This window comes from Oncorhynchus masou, unplaced genomic scaffold (assembly GCF_036934945.1).
Source record: "Oncorhynchus masou masou isolate Uvic2021 unplaced genomic scaffold, UVic_Omas_1.1 unplaced_scaffold_2498, whole genome shotgun sequence".
In the NCBI taxonomy this organism is placed as follows: Eukaryota; Metazoa; Chordata; class Actinopteri; order Salmoniformes; family Salmonidae; genus Oncorhynchus; species Oncorhynchus masou.
In genome coordinates this window covers 15,001-34,975 of record NW_027008950.1, presented here as the reverse complement: position 1 = coordinate 34,975, position 19,975 = coordinate 15,001, and the positions used below count along the sequence as shown (strand labels likewise).

Sequence of the window (19,975 nt, the reverse complement as noted above, 5' to 3'; positions counted from 1 at the left end):
ACCAGATTTCTTTTGACTGTAGAGTGGAAATAGATTTTATTTTTATTTTTAATAATTCTGTTATTTTGTTAAAAACATACATTTAAAAAAAAAAGTTGAAAATGTTAATGAAAAAAAAACAATATCTCCATGTCTGTCCTGCCTGAGGTTGAAATGCACAGGTTTTCTGTCAGGTGCTGTCTATGGTCCTGAACTGCGATGCCTTTGTCTGTCTTTGAAACGCAAAACAGAGCAGCGGTACCTTTTCTACCATTTGGCTTTCCGTAGTTATGTGGTTTTGAAGGCGGTGCTTTTTGTTGTTATAGTTTCTCGTCGAAACTCTTGAGCAAAAAAACAATGGCAAACAACTTTCAAAACGTGACTCTTTCTCTAACTTTACCCATATCATGCCAGATCTGCCTTGGAAAGGTAATTCGGTTTATTTTTTGTTGTGCCTTCCGTTTTGGAACAGCGTGTTTTAGCCAATGCAACTATTTACGTTGACAGAAATGCTAGCTATGCTAGTTAGCTGTTGATTAGCCAATTTAGCTAATGTTAGCTTCCTTGCCTAGTAAATATTCATTTAGCAAGTGATGTACATGTTGAACCTTCTATCGATTAGCTACGCATATGTATGTTGGTGGCTAGTTAGTTACACATTTGTTGACTAATTACATCGACCAATTCTTGTTTGCGGCTGCAGATCATGTGTTGTTAGCTTAGCTAAGGTAGCATCTTGGTGCAATTTTAGTAGGAAGGCTTTGCAATGCCAAATATTAACTATAGTTGAACTATTCATTGATTCATCTCACAATAGCTCAGGCCTACAATGCACGGATAGTTGTATTGCAATCGATCATTAAAATAACTATTTTTTTCTTTTTAACATTGCTATCTGCAGGTCCGCCAGCCCGTCATCTGTGCCAATAACCACGTGTTCTGTTCTGGCTGCATGGACATCTGGCTGAAGAAGGCTAGTCAATGTCCTTCATGCCGAGTTCCCATCACCTCAGAGAACCCGTGCAGAGAGATTATAGGTACGAGTAATGGCCTAACAGCTACAGCAAAATATGTCAACCTGGTTATCTCTGCATAATATGTCTACCAGATTATCTCTGCATAATATGTCAACCAGATTATCTCTGCATAATATCTCAACCAGACTATCTCTGCATAATATGTCAACCAGGTTATCTCTGCATAATATGTCAACCAGACTATCTCTGCATAATATGTCAACCAGATTATCTCTGCATAACATGTCAACCTGGTTATCTCTGCATAACATGTCAACCAGATTATCTCTGCATAACATGTCAACCAGATTATCTCTGCATAATATGTCAACCAGATTATCTCTGCATAATATGTCAACCAGATTATCTCTGCATAATATAAATTAGAAGAGAAAGGCCCCTCCCCCCACCCCAGAGTCTGGTTCCTCTCACGGTTTCTTCCTTCTAGGGAGGTTTTTCCCTGTTGCTGTAGTACTCACTGTTTGCGGTCTCGACGAGGCCGGATACCTGTAAAGCACTTTGTGGCAACTGTTGATGTGACGGTAGCTCAAGGTGGCAGAGTTACAATTCTGTGTCAGTGAACTGGTTCCCTACTGTGGTTCCTGTTGTTTGTTGTTGTTGTTGTTGTTTTTAGGGGGGACAAATGAGAGCGAGTCCAACGAGAGCTATTCTGTGAAGAAACACCTCCGAAAGACCAGGGGAGAGCTTTACTGATTCCCTACTGTGGTTCCTGTTGTTTGTTGTTGTTGTTATTTTTAGGGGGACAAATGAGAGCGAGTCCAACGAGAGCTATTCTGTGAAGAAACACCTCCGAAAGACCAGGGGAGAGCTTTACTGATTCCCTACTGTGGTTCCTGTTGTTTGTTGTTGTTGTTATTTTTAGGGGGGACAAATGAGAGCGAGTCCAACGAGAGCTATTCTGTGAAGAAACACCTCCGTAAGACCAGGGGAGAGCTTTACTGATTCCCTACTGTGGTTCCTGTTGTTTGTTGTTGTTGTTGTTTTTAGGGGGGACAAATGAGAGCGAGTCCAACGAGAGCTATTCTGTGAAGAAACACCTCCGTAAGACCAGGGGAGAGCTTTACTGATTCCCTACTGTGGTTCCTGTTGTTTGTTGTTGTTGTTGTTTTTAGGGGGGACAAATGAGAGCGAGTCCAACGAGAGCTATTCTGTGAAGAAACACCTCCGAAAGACCAGGGGAGAGCTTTTGTTGAGGGAATATGAAGTAAGTAATTTTTAATTTTCCCTTTATTTAACCAGGCAAGTCAGTTAAGAACAAATTCTTATTTTCAATGACGGCCTGGGAACAGTGGGTTAACTGTTCAGGGGCAGAACGACAGATTTGTACCTTGTCAGCTCGGGGGTTTGAACTCGCAACCTTCCGGTTACTAGTCCAACGCTCTAACCACTAGGCTACCCTGCCACCCTAATATGCTGCATGTTTCTACTGTTAGTCTGTCTGAGTGTCTCCTTTCCCCCGCTGGCAGTTTGGGATGCAGGGCATTCAGAGAAGTATTCAGACCCCTTCACTTTTCCCACATTTTGTTACGTTACAGCCTTATTCTAAAATTGTTATAAATTAATTTCCCCCCTCATCAATCTACATATAATACCCCATAATGACAAAGCGAAAACAGGTTTTTAGAAATGTTTGCGAATTTATAAAAAAAATAATAATACCTTATTTACGTAAGTATTCAGACCCTTTTGCTATGAGACTCAAACCTGAGTTCAGGTGCATTCTGTTTCCATTGATCATCCTTGAGGTGTTTCTACAACTGGATTGGAGTCCACCTGTGGTAAATTCAATGAGATTGGACATGATTTGGAAAAGCACGCACCTGTCTATATAAGGTCCTACAGTTGACAGTGCATGTCAGAGCAAATACCAAGCCACGGGGTCGAAGGAATTGTCCGTAGAGCTCTGAGACAGGATTGTGTCCAGGCACACATCTGGGGAAGGGTACCAAGCACTGCTCATTACTTGGCCAATACCATCCCTATGGTGAAGCATGGTGGTGGCAGCATCATGCTGTGGGGATATTTTTCAGCAACTGGGAGACTAGTCAGGATCGAGGGAAAGATGAACGGGACAAAGTACAGAGAGATTCTTGAGGAAAACCTGCTCAGGACCTCAGACTGGGGCGAAGGTTCACCTTCCAACAGGACAACGACCCTAAGCACACAGCCAAGACAACGCAGGAGTGGCTTCTGGACAAGTCTCTGAATGTCGTTCAGTGGCCCAGACAGAGACCGGACTTGAACCCGATCGGACATCTCTGGAGAGACATGAAATTAGCTGTGCAGCAACGCTCCCCATCCAACCTGACAGAGCTTGAGAGGATCTGCAGAAAAGAATGGGAGAAACTCCCCAAATACAGGTGTGCCAAGCTTGTAGCATCATACCCAAGAAGACTCCAGGCTGTAATCACTGCCAAAGGTGCTAAGTAAAGGGTCTGAATACTTATGTAAATGTGATATTTCAGTTTTTATGTTTAATACATTTGCAAACATTTCTAAAAACCTGTTTTTGCTTTGTCGTTAAAGGATATTGTGATGTTATTATGGGATATTGTGATGTCATTATGGGATATTGTGATGTCATTATGGGATATTGTGATGTCATTATGGGATATTGTGATGTCATTATGGGATATTGTGATGTCATTATGGGATATTGTGTGTAGATTGATGAGGGAAAATAACTATTTAATCAATTTTAGAATAATGCTGTAACGTAACAAGATGTGGGGAAAGTCAAGGGGCCCGAATACTTTCTGAAAGCACCTTGTAGCATCAGGGTTTCTCTTTTTGGGGCTGGGGCCCCCTTTTCATTCGGGGCCCCCTTTTCATATGGGGCCACCTTTTTAAACTCGAGTGAGATAAAAAATAACTAGCATACAAGGAGTTTTACTATGACTTTGGTTGTGCATGACCGGACGAACCAAGGCTCGAGCCCTGATTCGTCCGTTAACATTTTAAAGGCCCACGTCTTGGCATTGGAGAGAGAATTTTCTAGCTAATTTCCTGCAATTCAACACATTTCATCATGGGGCAGAGAGATTTAGTTGTTGTAGCTTTAATGCTAATATCCTGCAATTCTAGACATTTTGCCATTACACTTATTCCACGCATACTTTGGACAAAATTAATTTAAATATGTATATAACTTTAAAAAAATATTTCAGTGGCCCCCAGTTTGAGAACTCCGAGCCTACATCAGATATCCTCTTATTACATCAGAGATCCTCTCATTACATCAGAGATCCTCTCATTACATCAGAGATCCTCTCATTACATCAGAGATCCTCTCATTACATCAGAGATCCTTTTATTACATCAGAGATCCTCTCATTACATCAGAGATCCTCTCATTACATCAGAGATCCTTTTATTACATCAGAGATCCTCTCATTACATCAGAGATCCTCTCATTACATCAGAGATCCTCTTATTACATCACAGAGATCCTCTGAATCACTATGTGACTTCTACATGTAATTCAATGGTGGGACATCTTGTCTTTTATCGTTCAGGATGAAATGGAAGGTCTCCTCAAAGAGAATGAAGAGCTGAGGAACAAGAACCAGATCCTGGAGTCCCAGCTGAAGACGGTACTGGATCCCTGTACTGTAACAGCCAGCCGGAGAGAAGACCGGGGTCTAGACCCCGGTGTTGTGGAAGAGTGGAGCAACAAGCTGAGAGCGGCTACAGATGGCTACAGGCGGATCAATCTGGATGTGGAGAAACTCAAAGAGGTATCAATGGGGGGTATCTTATAGTCGTTGATGTTCCTTGTACGTGGAGCTCACTGAGCAAAACATGGGAACAATCGTTGGAATGGTTCTTTGTGTAAATTAATCCTGTAATTTTGGGTTGTCAACTGTCAGTTTGACACGAAAGTAAAACGTTTTGTCACTGTGTGGTATCATCAGATCAACGTCACATACAGTGCCTTGTGAAAGTATTTGGCCCCCTTGAACTTTTTTTTGCACGCCCAATTTTTCAGTTTTTGATTTGTTAAAAAAGTTTGAAATATCCAATAAATGTCGTTCCACTTCATGATTGTGTCCCACTTGTTGTTGATTCTTCACAAAAAAATACAGTTTTATATCATTATGTTTGAAGCCTGAAATGTGGCAAAAGGTCGCAAAGTTCAAGGGGGGCCGAATACTTTCGCAAGGCACTGTACATACAAAGATGACAATACACAATGTAACTGACAAATAATGTCTGAAATTTGTGCCGTCCAGAATGTAATAGAATATATATATATATATATATATATATATGAACTAAAACAGTTGTGTTCCTCTGCTCAAGGCTAACAAGCTGTTGCGTCGTCAGACTATTGACCTGGTCCAGGAGAACGTGAGGTTGAGAGCGGAGGTTGTCAGTAGATCTCCTCAGAAGTATGTACAAGTCCTGTGTTTTACTGTTGTGTGTTTTATGGAATGTTCTGGAGTGGTTTCAGCTGGGTGGAATGTTCTGGAGTGGTTTCAGCTGGGTGGAATGTTCTGGAGTGGTTTCAGCTGGGTGGAATGTTCTGGGGTGGTTTCAGCTGGGTGGAATGTTCTGGGGTGGTTTCAGCTGGGTGGAATGTTCTGGGGTGGTTTCAGCTGGGTGGAATGTTCTGGGGTGGTTTCAGCTGGGTGGAATGTTCTGGGGTGGTTTCAGCTGGGTGGAATGTTCTGGGGTGGTTTCAGCTGGGTGGAATGTTCTGGGGTGGTTTCAGCTGGGTGGAATGTTCTGGGGTGGTTTCAGCTGGGTGGAATGTTCTGGGGTGGTTTCAGCTGGGTGGAATGTTCTGGGGTGGTTTCAGCTGGGTGGAATGTTCTGGGGTGGTTTCAGCTGGGTGGAATGTTCTGGGGTGGTTTCAGCTGGGTGGAATGTTCTGGGGTGGTTTCAGCTGGGTGGAATGTTCTGGGGTGGTTTCAGCTGGGTGGAATGTTCTGGGGTGGTTTCAGCTGGGTGGAATGTTCTGGGGTGGTTTCAGCTGGGTGGAATGTTCTGGAGTGGTTTCAGCTGGGTGGAATGTTCTGGAGTGGTTTCAGCTGGGATGGTGGTGGAATGTTCTGGAGTGGTTTCAGCTGGGATGGTAGTGGAATGTTCTGGAGTGGTTTCAGCTGGGATGGTAGTGGAATGTTCTGGAGTGGTTTCAGCTGGGATGGTGGTGGAATGTTCTGGAGTGGTTTCAGCTGGGATGGTAGTGGAATGTTCTGGAGTGGTTTCAACTGGGATGGTAGTGGAATGTTCTGGAGTGGTTTCAGCTGGGATGGTGGTGGAATGTTATGGAGTGGTTTCAGCTGGGTGGAATGTTATGGAGTGGTTTCAGCTGGGTGGAATGTTATGGAGTGGTTTCAGCTGGGATGGTGGTGGACGACTGGTTGGAATGTTCTGGAGTGGTTTCAGCTGGGATGGTAGTGGACGACTGGGTGGAATGTTCTGGAGTGGTTTCAGCTGGGATGGTAGTGGACAGTAATATTATATATATATTATATATTATTTATATATATAATATATATTATATATATATCACTGTATAGTTTGATATATGTGTATTGTTTTTACCCCCAAAATATAATTTATATGCTCTCAAATTCAATTCTTACTCCCATCTTTCTGCTCTGAACCACCCCTCAGGTTTGGCCGGTACACGGTAGCAGCGTTGGAAGCTAAGATCCATCAGTACGAAAGAGATTTGGACCACCTGAAGAAAGCTCTGGAACGTAGCGACCAGTACATAGAAGAACTGGAGGCTCGGGTTGGAGGGGTCGCGGAGAGGCTCCCGAGAAACCCGAGAGAGGCGCCCCAGGGCCACGCCGATGGCCGTCCAGAGAGCACCTCCTCTGGGGAAGGTGAAGCCGGGACCAGGGTCCACTATCAGAGGATCAGTGCCACGAGGAGGAGTCTGAGTGACATGGAGAAGGCCTCCGTCTGCACCGGTCTGGAGGGAGAATCCAAGACGTTGTCCGCTCACCACGACTACCTCCTGACGACCTCTAACGCCGCCGGCTCCGACACGTTCCGGGACCACCGGAGAGGTTTCGGCGTGACCCTCCTCGGACACAAAGACTCTATAGATACCGATAGGATTGACGCCATCGTTCCCTCTGACCTCTTCCTGCTCTCCACTCCTTCCTCCGCCTTCCGCTCTCTCAGTCTGAAGAGTCCCAGTGTTGGTGAAGACAAGAAGCTTGGTTATAAGGCTGTGACCCATCTGAGGAGACTCAGTTTTGAGGACAGTTTAACACCCAGCAGCAGCGTCTCCACCGTAGCAACTAAACTGTCCAATCACACTGCTCAGTTGTCCAACGGGGTGTCTTCCTGTAACGCCGCCGAGCCGGGACTCTCCATCACCACCGAGCCGTTGTTCTGGGCTGCAGCCTGGCAGAGCCGCAAGGCTTCTGATATAACCTCCGTGACCTCTGTGACGTCACCCAATCACAACGGAGAGGAGGAGGAGGAGAGGAGGCAGCTCAACACGTCTTCGGGGTCGGGGCACGGCGAGAGAAACCGAACCGCGGGAGTCACCGCGTCCCGCGATCTGACAGAGGACGAAGCCTTCATGGACGAAGCCTTCATGGACGAAGCCTATCTGGATAAGATCTCTGAGCTGGACTCTATGATGCTGGACGGGCCAGAGAGCTGCGGCTCGGCAGGGTCGCACCTGTCCTCGGGCTCACACCTGTCCCTGGCGTCCTCCCTGACTTCTGCCGACACACCGGACTTGACCCTTGACCTCAGACTGGACGTGACCCTGGTACCTGAGGTGGAGGGCTGCTCCGAACTCTTCCTGGATCCTGACTCTGAGCAGGACCGAGGTGGACAGACCGAGGTGGAGGGTTTCGACTTGGCGTGTGGGATAAAGGGATCCTCTTCCACTCCGGTCACAGTGTCAGAGACTCGGGCAGCTTCTCTAGCGCCCACATCTACGACGACGGGAACCGGGTCTGGATCCTCCTCTGGGAGAGACGCTGGCAGCGGGGACCACAGTCTTCTAGACTCTACGGGGCCTGCTAGAGAACAGGGACACCTCTCTGACCCCTCTCAGACCGATGAACTGTCCTTCGACCTGCTGTTTGACCCCTTAACAGAGACCCGGACGGGACCAGGAGGGCCGTCGGCCTGGCAGGCCTCAGCCAACCACCATCATGACATCTCTTCTGACTGCCGCTCGGCAGATAGACCTGGCGGAGACGCTGTGAGAGAGAAGAGCGCGGTGACTCCTAGTCAGGCCACCAAACGGAAGTCTCACAGTCCTTTTAACGTCGGCAGTCCCTCCAAACATTCTAAGTTTATGTGATGGCGTTACCATGGCGCCCACGTCACTGTAGACTAGCCCGGGCGCCAGTCTGTTTCTGATCTCTAAGACAGCTCTTTACGGAACTGTGGGATGCGATGCCCTGGCAGAATCTGCGACCAGGCTCCCTTCTTTACGGTGTCTTAGTCCCAAGTGTTATGTTATTCCCTATATAGGGCACTACTTTAGACAGGAGTCCTACGTGGGGGCCCTGGTCTACAGTAGTTCATTATGTGAGGAATAAGGTACCATTTGGCATAGCATTAGCAACACAAGACTGCAATCGTTTAACCGCTTCTTTCAAACTGTTGCTAATGCTAACTGCTTTCTTTCAATCTGTTGCTAATGCTAACTGCTTTCTTTCAATCTGTTGCTAATGCTAACTGCTTCTTTCAAACTGTTGCTAATGCTAACTGCTTCTTTCAATCTGTTGCTAATGCGAACTGCTTTCTTTCAATCTGTTGCTAATGCTAACTGCTTCTTTGAAACTGTTGCTAATGCTAACTGCTTCTTTGAAACTGTTGCTAATGCTAACTGCTTCTTTGAAACTGTTGCTAATGCTAACTGCTTCTTTGAAACTGTTGCTAATGCTAACTGCTTCTTTGAAACTGTTGCTAATGCTAACTGCTTCTTTGAAACTGTTGCTAATGCTAACTGCTTCTTTGAAACTGTTGCTAATGCTAACTGCTTCTTTCAATCTATTGCTAATGCTAACGGCTTCTTTCAAACTGTTGCTAATGCTAACTGCTTCTTTCAATCTGTTGCTAATGCTAACTGCTTCTTTCAATCTGTTGCTAATGCTAACTGCTTCTTTCAATCTGTTGCTAATGCTAACTGCTTCTTTCAATCTGTTGCTAATGCGAACGGCTTCTTTGAAACTGTTGCTAATGCTAACTGCTTTCTTTCAATCTGTTGCTAATGCTAACTGCTTCTTTGAAACTGTTGCTAATGCTAACTGCTTCTTTCAATCTATTGCTAATGCTAACGGCTTCTTTCAAACTGTTGCTAATGCTAACTGCTTCTTTCAAACTGTTGCTAATGCTAACTGCTTCTTTCAAACTGTTGCTAATGCTAACTGCTTCTTTCAAACGGTTGCTAATGCTAACTGCTTCTTTCAATCTGTTGCTAATGCTAACTGCTTCTTTGAATATGTTGCTAATGCTAACTGCTTCTTTCAAACTGTTGCTAATGCTAACTGCTTCTTTCAATCTGTTGCTAATGCTAACTGCTTCTTTCAATCTGTTGCTAATGCTAACTGCTTCTTTGAAACTGTTGCTAATGCTAACTGCTTCTTTCAATCTGTTGCTTATGTGTATGTGTGTATTGGCATCATATTATTCCTGAAAATAAAACTGTTATTTTCAGTCAATTTTGTGGAATTTGTAGACTAATTATTGCAACAAATAAAACTTCATTTTGATGGTGTAATTAAAAAATATCAATGTACACTTTACACACGGTTGGACCTTTTCATGTTATCTAGCTAGAGACCTACATTACCGTTCAAAAGTTTGGGCTCTCTTTGAAATATCCTTGTTTTTTTTAAAGAAAATCACGTTTTTTTGGGGGGGGGTCTATTTTAAAATAACATCAAATTGATCAGAAATACAGTTAACTGAACAGGCAGTTAGGCCGACATTGAAAATAAGAATTTGTTCTTAACTGACTTGCCTAGTTAAATAAAAAGGTTAAAAAAATGTTGTAAATGACTATTGTAGCTGGAAACGGCTGATTTTTAATGGAATATCTACATAGACGTACAGACGCCCATTATCAGCAACCATCACTCCTGTGTTCCAATTGCACGTTGTGTTCGCTAATCCAAGTTTTTCATTTTAAAAGGCTAATTGATCATTAGAAAACCCTTGAGCAATTATGTTAGCACAGCTGAAAACTGTTGTCCTGATTAAAGAAGCAATAAAACTGGCCTTCTTTAGACTAGTTGAGTATCTGGAGCATCAGCATTTGTGGGTTTGATTACAGGCTCAAAATGGACAGAAACAAATAACTTTCTTCTGAAACTCGTCAGTCTATTCTTGTTCTGAGAAATGAAGGCTATTTCATGTGAGAAACTGACAAGAAACTGAAGATCTCGTACAATGCTGTGTACTACTCCCTTCACAAGACAGCGCGAACTGGCTCTAACCAGAATAGAAAGAGGAGTGGGAGGCCCCGGTGCACAACTGAGCAAGAGGACAAGTATATTAGCGTGTCTAGTTTGAGAAACAGACACCTTACAAGTCCTCAACTGGCAGCTTCATTATATAGTTCCCGCAAAACACCAGTCTCAACGTCAACAGTGAAGAGGTTTCTCTGGGATGCTGGCCTTCGAGGCAGAGTTCCTGTCTCCAGTCGCCTCTTCACTGTTGTTGTTATCTATCTAATGCTCATCATATCCCCTAAAGCTCATCATATCCCCTAAAGCTCATCATATCCCCTAAAGCTCATTGTGTCCCCTGTATCCCCTAAAGCTCATAGTGTCCATCTGTATCCCCTAAAGCTCATAGTGTCCCCCTGTATCCCCTAAAGCTCATTGTGTCCGTCTGTATCCTCTAAAGCTCATTGTGTCCGTCTGTATCCCCTAAAGCTCATAGTGTCCGTCTGTATCCCCTAAAGCTCATTGTGTCCGTCTGTATCCCCTAAAGCTCATAGTGTCCGTCTGTATCCCCTAAAGCTCATAGTGTCCCCCTGTATCCCCTAAAGCTCATTGTGTCCCCTGTATCCCCTAAAGCTCATAGTGTCCGTCTGTAACCCCTAAAGCTCATTGTGTCCCCTGTATCCCCTAAAGCTCATTGTGTCCCCCTGTATCCCCTAAAGCTCATAGTGTCCCCCTGTATCCCCTAAAGCTCATTGTGTCCCCCTGTATCCCCTAAAGCTCATTGTGTCCCCCTGTATCCCCTAAAGCTCAGTGTCCGTCTGTATCCCCTAAAGCTCATAGTGTCCCCTGTATCCCCTAAAGCTCATTGTATCCCCTAAAGCTCATAGTGTCCCCCTGTATCCCCTAAAGCTCATTGTGTCCCCTGTATCCCCTAAAGCTCATAGTGTCCGTCTGTATCCCCTAAAGCTCATAGTGTCCCCCTGTATCCCCTAAAGCTCATTGTGTCCCCTGTATCCCCTAAAGCTCATAGTGTCCGTCTGTAACCCCTAAAGCTCATTGTGTCCCCCTGTATCCCCTAAAGCTCATTGTGTCCCCCTGTATCCCCTAAAGCTCATAGTGTCCCCTGTAACCCCTAAAGCTCATAGTGTCCCCCTGTATCCCCTAAAGCTCATTGTGTCCCCCTGTATCCCCTAAAGCTCATAGTGTCCGTCTGTATCCCCTAAAGCTCATTGTGTCCCCCTGTATCCCCTAAAGCTCATTGTGTCCCCTGCATCCCCTAAAGCTCATAGTGTCCCCCTGTATCCCCTAAAGCTCATAGTGTCCGTCTGTAACCCCTAAAGCTCATTGTGTCCCCCTGTATCCCCTAGTGTCCGTCTGTATCCCCTAAAGCTCATTGTGTCCCCTGTATCCCCTAAAGCTCATTGTGTCTCCCTGTATCCCCTAAAGCTCATAGTGTCCCCCTGTATCCCCTAAGGCTCATTGTGTCCCCCTGTATCCCCTAAAGCTCATTGTGTCTCCCTGTATTCCCTAAAGCTCATTGTGTCCCCTGTAACCCCTAAAGCTCATTGTGCCCCCTGTATCCCCTAAAGCTCATTGTGTCCCCTGTAACCCCTAAAGCTCATTGTGTCCGTCTGTATCCCCTAAAGCTCATAGTGTCCCCTGTATCCCCTAAAGCTCATTGTGTCCCCTGTAACCCCTAAAGCTCATTGTGTCTCCCTGTATCCCCTAAAGCTCATAGTGTCCGTCTGTATCCCCTAAAGCTCATAGTGTCCGTCTGTAACCCCTAAAGCTCAGTGTCTGTCTGTAACCCCTAAAGCTCATTGTGCTCCCTGTATCCCCTAAAGCTCATAGTGTCCGTCTGTATCCCCTAAAGCTCATAGTGTCCCCCTGTATCCCCTAAAGCTCATTGTGTCTCCCTGTAACCCCTAAAGCTCATTGTGTCCCCCTGTATCCCCTAAAGCTCATTGTGTCCCCCTGTATCCCCTAAAGCTCATAGTGTCCGTCTGTAACCCCTAAAGCTCATAGTGTCCGTCTGTATCCCCTAAAGCTCATAGTGTCTCCCTGTAACCCCTAAAGCTCATAGTGTCCCCTGTATCCCCTAAAGCTCATTGTGTCCCCTGTATCCCCTAAAGCTCATAGTGTCCGTCTGTAACCCCTAAAGCTCATTGTGTCCCCTGTATCCCCTAAAGCTCATTGTGTCCCCCTGTATCCCCTAAAGCTCATAGTGTCCCCCTGTATCCCCTAAAGCTCATTGTGTCCCCCTGTATCCCCTAAAGCTCATTGTGTCCCCTGTATCCCCTAAAGCTCAGTGTCCGTCTGTATCCCCTAAAGCTCATAGTGTCCCCTGTAACCCCTAAAGCTCATTGTATCCCCTAAAGCTCATAGTGTCCCCCTGTATCCCCTAAAGCTCATTGTGTCCCCTGTATCCCCTAAAGCTCATAGTGTCCGTCTGTATCCCCTAAAGCTCATAGTGTCCCCCTGTATCCCCTAAAGCTCATTGTGTCCCCTGTATCCCCTAAAGCTCATAGTGTCCGTCTGTAACCCCTAAAGCTCATTGTGTCCCCCTGTATCCCCTAAAGCTCATTGTGTCCCCCTGTATCCCCTAAAGCTCATAGTGTCCCCTGTAACCCCTAAAGCTCATAGTGTCCCCCTGTATCCCCCAAAGCCCATTGTGTCCCCCTGTATCCCCTAAAGCTCATAGTGTCTGTCTGTATCCCCTAAAGCTCATTGTGTCCCCCTGTATCCCCTAAAGCTCATTGTGTCCCCTGCATCCCCTAAAGCTCATAGTGTCCCCCTGTATCCCCTAAAGCTCATAGTGTCCGTCTGTAACCCCTAAAGCTCATTGTGTCCCCCTGTATCCCCTAGTGTCCGTCTGTATCCCCTAAAGCTCATTGTGTCTCCCTGTATCCCCTAAAGCTCATAGTGTCCCCCTGTATCCCCTAAGGCTCATTGTGTCCCCCTGTATCCCCTAAAGCTCATTGTGTCTCCCTGTATCCCCTAAAGCTCATTGTGTCCACTGTAACCCCTAAAGCTCATTGTGCCCCCTGTATCCCCTAAAGCTCATTGTGTCCCCTGTAACCCCTAAAGCTCATTGTGTCCGTCTGTATCCCCTAAAGCTCATAGTGTCCCCTGTATCCCCTAAAGCTCATTGTGTCCGTCTGTATCCCCTAAAGCTCATAGTGTCCCCCTGTATCCCCTAAAGCTCATTGTGTCCCCTGTAACCCCTAAAGCTCATTGTGTCTCCCTGTATCCCCTAAAGCTCATAGTGTCCGTCTGTATCCCCTAAAGCTCATAGTGTCCGTCTGTAACCCCTAAAGCTCAGTGTCCGTCTGTAACCCCTAAAGCTCATTGTGCTCCCTGTATCCCCTAAAGCTCATAGTGTCCGTCTGTATCCCCTAAAGCTCATAGTGTCCCCCTGTATCCCCTAAAGCTCATTGTGTCTCCCTGTAACCCCTAAAGCTCATTGTGTCCCCCTGTATCCCCTAAAGCTCATTGTGTCCCCCTGTATCCCCTAAAGCTCATAGTGTCCGTCTGTAACCCCTAAAGCTCATAGTGTCCGTCTGTATCCCCTAAAGCTCATAGTGTCTCCCTGTAACCCCTAAAGCTCATAGTGTCCCCTGTATCCCCTAAAGCTCATTGTGTCCCCCTGTATCCCCTAAAGCTCATTGTGTCCCCCTGTATCCCCTAAAGCTCATTGTGTCTCCCTGTATCCCCTAAAGCTCATTGTGTCTCCCTGTATCCCCTAAAGCTCATTGTGTCCCCCTGTATCCCCTAAAGCTCATAGTGTCCCCTGTATCCCCTAAAGCTCATTGTGTCTCCCTGTATCCCCTAAAGCTCATTGTGTCTCCCTGTATCCCCTAAAGCTCATTGTGTCCCCCTGTATCCCCTAAAGCTCATAGTGTCCGTCTGTAACCCCTAAAGCTCAGTGTCCGTCTGTATCCCCTAAAGCTCATTGTGTCCCCTGTATCCCCTAAAGCTCATAGTGTCCCCTGTATCCCCTAAAGCTCATAGTGTCCCCTGTAACCCCTAAAGCTCATAGTGTCCCCCTGTATCCCCTAAAGCTCATAGTGTCCGTCTGTAACCCCTAAAGCTCATTGTGTCCCCCTGTATCCCCTAAAGCTCATAGTGTCCCCCTGTATCCCCTAAAGCTCATTGTGTCCCCTGTAACCCCTAAAGCTCATTGTGTCCCCCTGTATCCCCTAAAGCTCATAGTGTCCGTCTGTATCCCCTAAAGCTCATTGTGTCTCCCTGTATCCCCTAAAGCTCATTGTGTCCCCCTGTAACCCCTAAAGCTCATTGTGTCCCCCTGTATCCCCTAAAGCTCATTGTGTCCCCTGTAACCCCTAAAGCTCATTGTGTCCCCCTGTATCCCCTAAAGCTCATAGTGTCCGTCTGTATCCCCTAAAGCTCATTGTGTCTCCCTGTATCCCCTAAAGCTCATTGTGCCCCCTGTATCCCCTAAAGCTCATTGTGTCCCCCTGTATCCCCTAAAGCTCATAGTGTCCCCTGTAACCCCTAAAGCTCATTGTGCCCCCTGTATCCCCTAAAGCTCATTGTGCCCCCTGTATCCCCTAAAGCTCAGTGTCCGTCTGTATCCCCTAAAGCTCATTGTGTCCCCTGTATCCCCTAAAGCTCATAGTGTCCCCCTGTAACCCCTAAAGCTCATTGTGTCCGTCTGTATCCCCTAAAGCTCATTGTGCCCCCTGTATCCCCTAAAGCTCATAGTGTCCCCTGTAACCCCTAAAGCTCATTGTGCCCCCTGTATCCCCTAAAGCTCATTGTGTCCCCCTGTAACCCCTAAAGCTCATTGTGTCCCCTGTATCCCCTAAAGCTCATTGTGTCCCCTGTATCCCCTAAAGCTCATTGTGCCCCCTGTATCCCCTAAAGCTCATAGTGTCCCCCTGTATCCCCTAAAGCTCATTGTGTTCATCTGTATCCCCTGAAACTTAACTGTAAATACACACAGTAACAGACCAGAACACATACTTCACTCCTACAAAGACCTCCCACCCGCCTGAGCCTCTTTTACATTCCTAGTGTGGCGCCACACCCCTTTTTATTTATTATGCAAATGTTCCGGGTTTTCACGTAGATTTCTCGTCGCCTACTAACCTCCAATCACAGGCATGAACATTGTATTGGGCTCAACCGTTTCTGCAAGTCGTTTGGAATGAATGACGCGTTAACTCATTGTGGATTCATTTAATTTGGTGACGACTGTGTACAAGGTTATGGTGGTGATATTAAATCAATTTGTTTAGTGCCCATCTGGAGGGTGGTAATGATCAAAGTTGAGGGGGGTATCATGGCGTCTAGGGGTTAAGGGGGTATCATGGCGTCTAGGGGTTAAGGGGGGTATCATGGCGTCTAGGGGTTAAGGGGAGGGTATCATGGCGTCTAGGGGTTAGGGGGGGTATCATGGCGTCTAGGGGTTAAGGGGGGTATCATGGTGTCTAGGGGTTAAGGGGGGTATCATGGCGTCTAGGGGTTAAGGGGGGTATCATGGCGTCTAGGGGTTAAGGGGAGGGTATCATGGCGTCTAGGGGTTAGGGGGGGGTATCATGGCGTCTAGGGGTTAAGAGGGGTGGGGGTATCATGGCGTCTAGGGGTTAAGGGGGGTATCATGGCGTCTAGGGGTTAAGGGGGGGTATCATGGCGTCTAAGGGTTAAGGGAGGGGGGTATCATGGCATCTAGGGGTTAAGAGGGGGTATCATGGCGTCTGGGGGTTAGGGGGTATCATGGCGTCTAGGGGTTGAGGGGGTATCATGGCGTCTAGGGGTTAAGGGGGGGGTATCATGGCGTCTAGGGGTTAAGGGGGGGTATCATGGCGTCTAGGGGTTAAGGGGGGGTATCATGGCGTCTAGGGGTTAAGGGGGTATCATGGCGTCTAGGGGTTAAGAGGGGGGGGTATCATGGCGTCTAGGGGCTTAAGGGGGGTATCATGGCGTCTAGGGGTTAAGAGGGGGGTATCATGGCGTCTAGGGGTTAAGGGGGGGTATCATGGCGTCTAGGGGTTAAGGGGGGGGCATCATGGCGTCTAGGGGTTAAGAGGGGGGGGGGTATCATGGCGTCTAGGGGTTAAGAGGGGGGTATCATGGCGTCTAGGGGTTAAGGGGGGTATCATGGCGTCTAGGGGTTAAGGGGGGGGTATCATGGCGTCTAGGGGTTAAGGGGGTATCATGGCGTCTAGGGGTTAAGGGGGGTATCATGGCGTCTAGGGGTTAAGAGGGGGGTATCATGGCGTCTAGGGGTTAAGGGGGGGTATCATGGCGTCTAGGGGTTAAGGGGGGGTATCATGGCGTCTAGGGGTTAAGGGGGGGGTATCATGGCGTCTAGGGGTTAATATGAGCGAACAGGATAACACATATAGGCCAGTGTACCAACGGTATTACATCCGGAAATCAACTTCTCCTACCGTGCGTCCGAAAAGGCACCCTCGTCCCTATATAGTGAATGTCAGACCGGAGCACCGTGGGCACTCGTGTAGGCTGGGGAATAGAGAGCCATTTTACATGCACGAATTCTCGTGTGGTAGTTCAATGTTCTGGATTTAGGCCCACCTTCGATGTGCTGCGACAAAAATAACATGTTCAGGTAACTTTTTAAGTTCAGAGCTGGTCACAAAAAAAAAGGCAATTCGATTTCCTCTTATTTAGCTGGAATGCTGAGAACATATTTAGATTGGAATAAAATCTTTGGCTATAGATATCAATTTAGAGTAATTCATATGAATTTGGCGCATCGATTTTCATTGTGTCTATAATTAAACTAGCCCCACTGTTCATGCACCAAGAATTTGCTATTTAAATATTTAGGCTATTTCGCCCGGTAAAGTCAGAGGGCAGACAGACCCCCCCCCCCCCCCCCTCTCTCTCGCTCTCTTTCTCTGCATTTAGGAGAGTTGCAATCCCGAGGGCGGCGCGAGATATTACTCGGGTTCCTTGTTGTATTGTTTGATGATAGCCTTGCTCCACAACCCTTCTGCTCATATCAATTCAATATTTCAATAAACTAAAGTGACTGTCTTGGTCTCCTTTTTTTTCAAATACACGTCTTGATTCAGGGCCGTTTGGACAAATGCTTCAAATAATTGATGTGCATAATGACTCGACTGCAGGCCTATGATACCCATTTCCGGCCTCGCACCATTTTATTTGAATTGCTTTTCCTTTAAGAAATATTTTTAAAGGAATCTAAATAGAATGCATTGTCTTAAGGGATACGTACGTCAGTAGGCTATGACTTGGAATAGCCTTTGTTGAATATATTTTTGAAATTATGTCTGTGAAGAAAATTAAATCAGTTGTCTGCCAAAAAAAGATGACAGTGAATATTGGAACAAACAAAAAAAACGGATGTGAATTCCTATGAACGAAAGCATAAACAACCAAATATCAGGCATTCAAATTAAACAAAACATCCAAGCTCGAGCTACAGGTGTTCAAACCCTGTGCGTGTCCGTCTCGTGGCTGGAGGCTGAGAGCGGTAAATAAAACGCACGCGCCGCGCCGGTCTCCTCTCCTCTTCAGTTAACCACTAACTGCTTGAAGCTGTTCGCTTGTTATCTGACAGGGCTGGCTGGCTGCAATGTTCATGCACCATGTCTCGCGAGAGAAGCCGAGCTCCGCTTGACGAGATCTGAGACACTCAGGTGTAAGAGCCCTTCTCTCATCCCTCTCGGCAGCCAGTGGGAACAGTAGACCGCAGATAAGTGCGTCGGCCTGGTAGACTGCAGGCATCTCTGACTGTGATCTTCGTGCTCAAGGCTGATCCGGCTGTATTGCATCATTACTGGACCACTGTCTATGACTACGCTACTACATCTTTCCATTGCGTCAATTTTAGCCCCTTTACTCTTTAAAGAAAAACAGTCGCAAAGATGATGTCAATGAATAGCAAACAGCCACACTTCGCCATGCATCCGAGCTTACCTGAGCACAAATACACCACTCTGCATTCCAGCTCGGAAGCAATAAGGAGAGCCTGTCTGCAAGCGCCACAGGTAAATGAAACCTCAAAACTTCTGCTTTGTGTCTTCCTTTTCTATGCTCTTTCTATGCGCGGTCTTTTGCATGTTGTAAGCGTTAATGTTACTGTAACTGCGCGAGCGCAATAATACGGAAGGAACGCTCGGAGGCACATTCTGCCAAAGCCAACTGCGTGCGCCTTAATGTTTTTTCTTCTTCATGTATTTCCACGGCAATCACCCGCACGCCTGTGATCTTTTTGAAAGCCACGCTGAACACAAAAGCTACCGACATTTTTTTTTATCACTCGGTGACAGTCTTCTAAAAGGAATATTCTTCGTGTTTTATGTGTTGTCAGAAGTCCCACAGCTGACATATCCACTTATTCATCATGTGCTTGTTCTTTCTCTTTTCCCCCACTTGGCTTTGTTTCTGTTCCCTCCTCTCCCCGCATCTCCTCTCATTACAGCTGCAGAGTAACATATTCGCCAGCCTGGATGAGACCCTCCTGGCCCGCGCCGAAGCTCTGGCTGCCGTGGACATCGCCGTGTCCCAGGGCAAGACGCACCCTTTCAAACCGGACGCCACCTACCACACCATGAACAGCGTGCCATGCTCTTCCAACACCACGGTGCCACTGGCCCACCACCACCACCATCACCACCACCATCACCACCCCAACATGGAACCCCCGGACCTCATGGACCACATGAACTCCCCGTCCTTAGCTCTCATGTCCAGCCACGACGGCTCCGGGGGCGGGGGTGGAGGAGGTGGTGGCGGGCTGATCTCCACCTCTGCTCACCCTCACTCACACATGCATGGCTTGAGCCACCTCTCGCACCAGGCCGCTATGAACATGAATTCCCCTCTCACCCACCACGGTCTTTTACCTGGACACCATGGAGGGGCCAGGGCGGGCCAGGACTCAATAACAACGGCCTTTCCTCTATCAATGACTCGGACACTGATCCCAGGGAACTAGAGGCATTCGCGGAGCGCTTCAAGCAGAGGCGGATCAAGCTGGGGGTGACCCAGGCGGACGTTGGCAATGCGCTGGTTAACCTGAAGATACCCGGCGTGGGATCGCTAAGCCAAAGCACCATTTGTCGGTTCGAATCGTTGACTCTGTCCCATAACAACATGATAGCGCTTAAACCCATCCTTCAGGCGTGGCTCGAGGAGGCCGAGGGTGCGCAGAGAGAGAAACTCAACAAACCTGACATTTATAGCGGAGGGGAAAAGAAACGGAAGAGAACGTCAATAGCGGCACCAGAAAAGAGATCTTTGGAGGCTTACTTCGCCGTACAACCTCGCCCGTCGTCCGAGAAGATAGCAGCTATCGCTGAAAAGTTGGACCTGAAAAAGAACGTGGTTCGAGTATGGTTTTGCAACCAAAGACAAAAACAGAAACGGTTAAAATTCTCCGCTTGCCACTGACTATAGGCTATTGATGCGTTAAAAAAAACAAGAAAAATGTTGAGACTAAATTTGGGGACCAAGGTCTTCTTTTGTCGCCGACGGGTTTACAACTTGGGTGCAAAAAAACAATGACCATTAGATACTACGCACATTTTTATGAAGCTTCATATATCGGTTTTAGTTTATTTT

At 46.9% G+C, this 19,975-nt stretch overlaps 2 protein-coding genes across 3 annotated transcripts; both read left to right on the top strand.

Moving 5' to 3' along the window:
- Nucleotides 1-277: 277 nt before the first annotated feature.
- Nucleotides 278-9,230, top strand: LOC135533602 (ORC ubiquitin ligase 1-like). Of its 2 annotated transcripts, XM_064960892.1 has the most exons (6): nt 278-408; nt 881-1,016; nt 2,129-2,220; nt 4,532-4,753; nt 5,319-5,407; nt 6,639-9,230. In XM_064960892.1, exons 1-6 carry the CDS (start codon nt 337-339, stop codon nt 8,299-8,301), a joined length of 2,274 nt encoding a protein of 757 aa, XP_064816964.1. In that variant the 5' UTR covers nt 278-336; the 3' UTR covers nt 8,302-9,230. The 2 variants fall into 2 exon arrangements, with proteins under 2 accessions (XP_064816964.1, XP_064816963.1); XM_064960891.1 differs by lacking the exons at nt 278-408; nt 2,129-2,220 and having other exon boundaries at nt 930-1,016.
- Nucleotides 9,231-18,276: 9,046 nt separating this feature from the next.
- Nucleotides 18,277-19,820, top strand: LOC135533601 (POU domain, class 4, transcription factor 1-like). Its single transcript, XM_064960890.1, is given in 3 exon segments — nt 18,277-18,399; nt 18,834-19,287; nt 19,290-19,820. Coding segments are annotated over 3 exon segments (1,092 nt in total). The 3' UTR covers nt 19,805-19,820.
- The last annotated feature ends 155 nt before the right edge of the window (nt 19,821-19,975 follow it).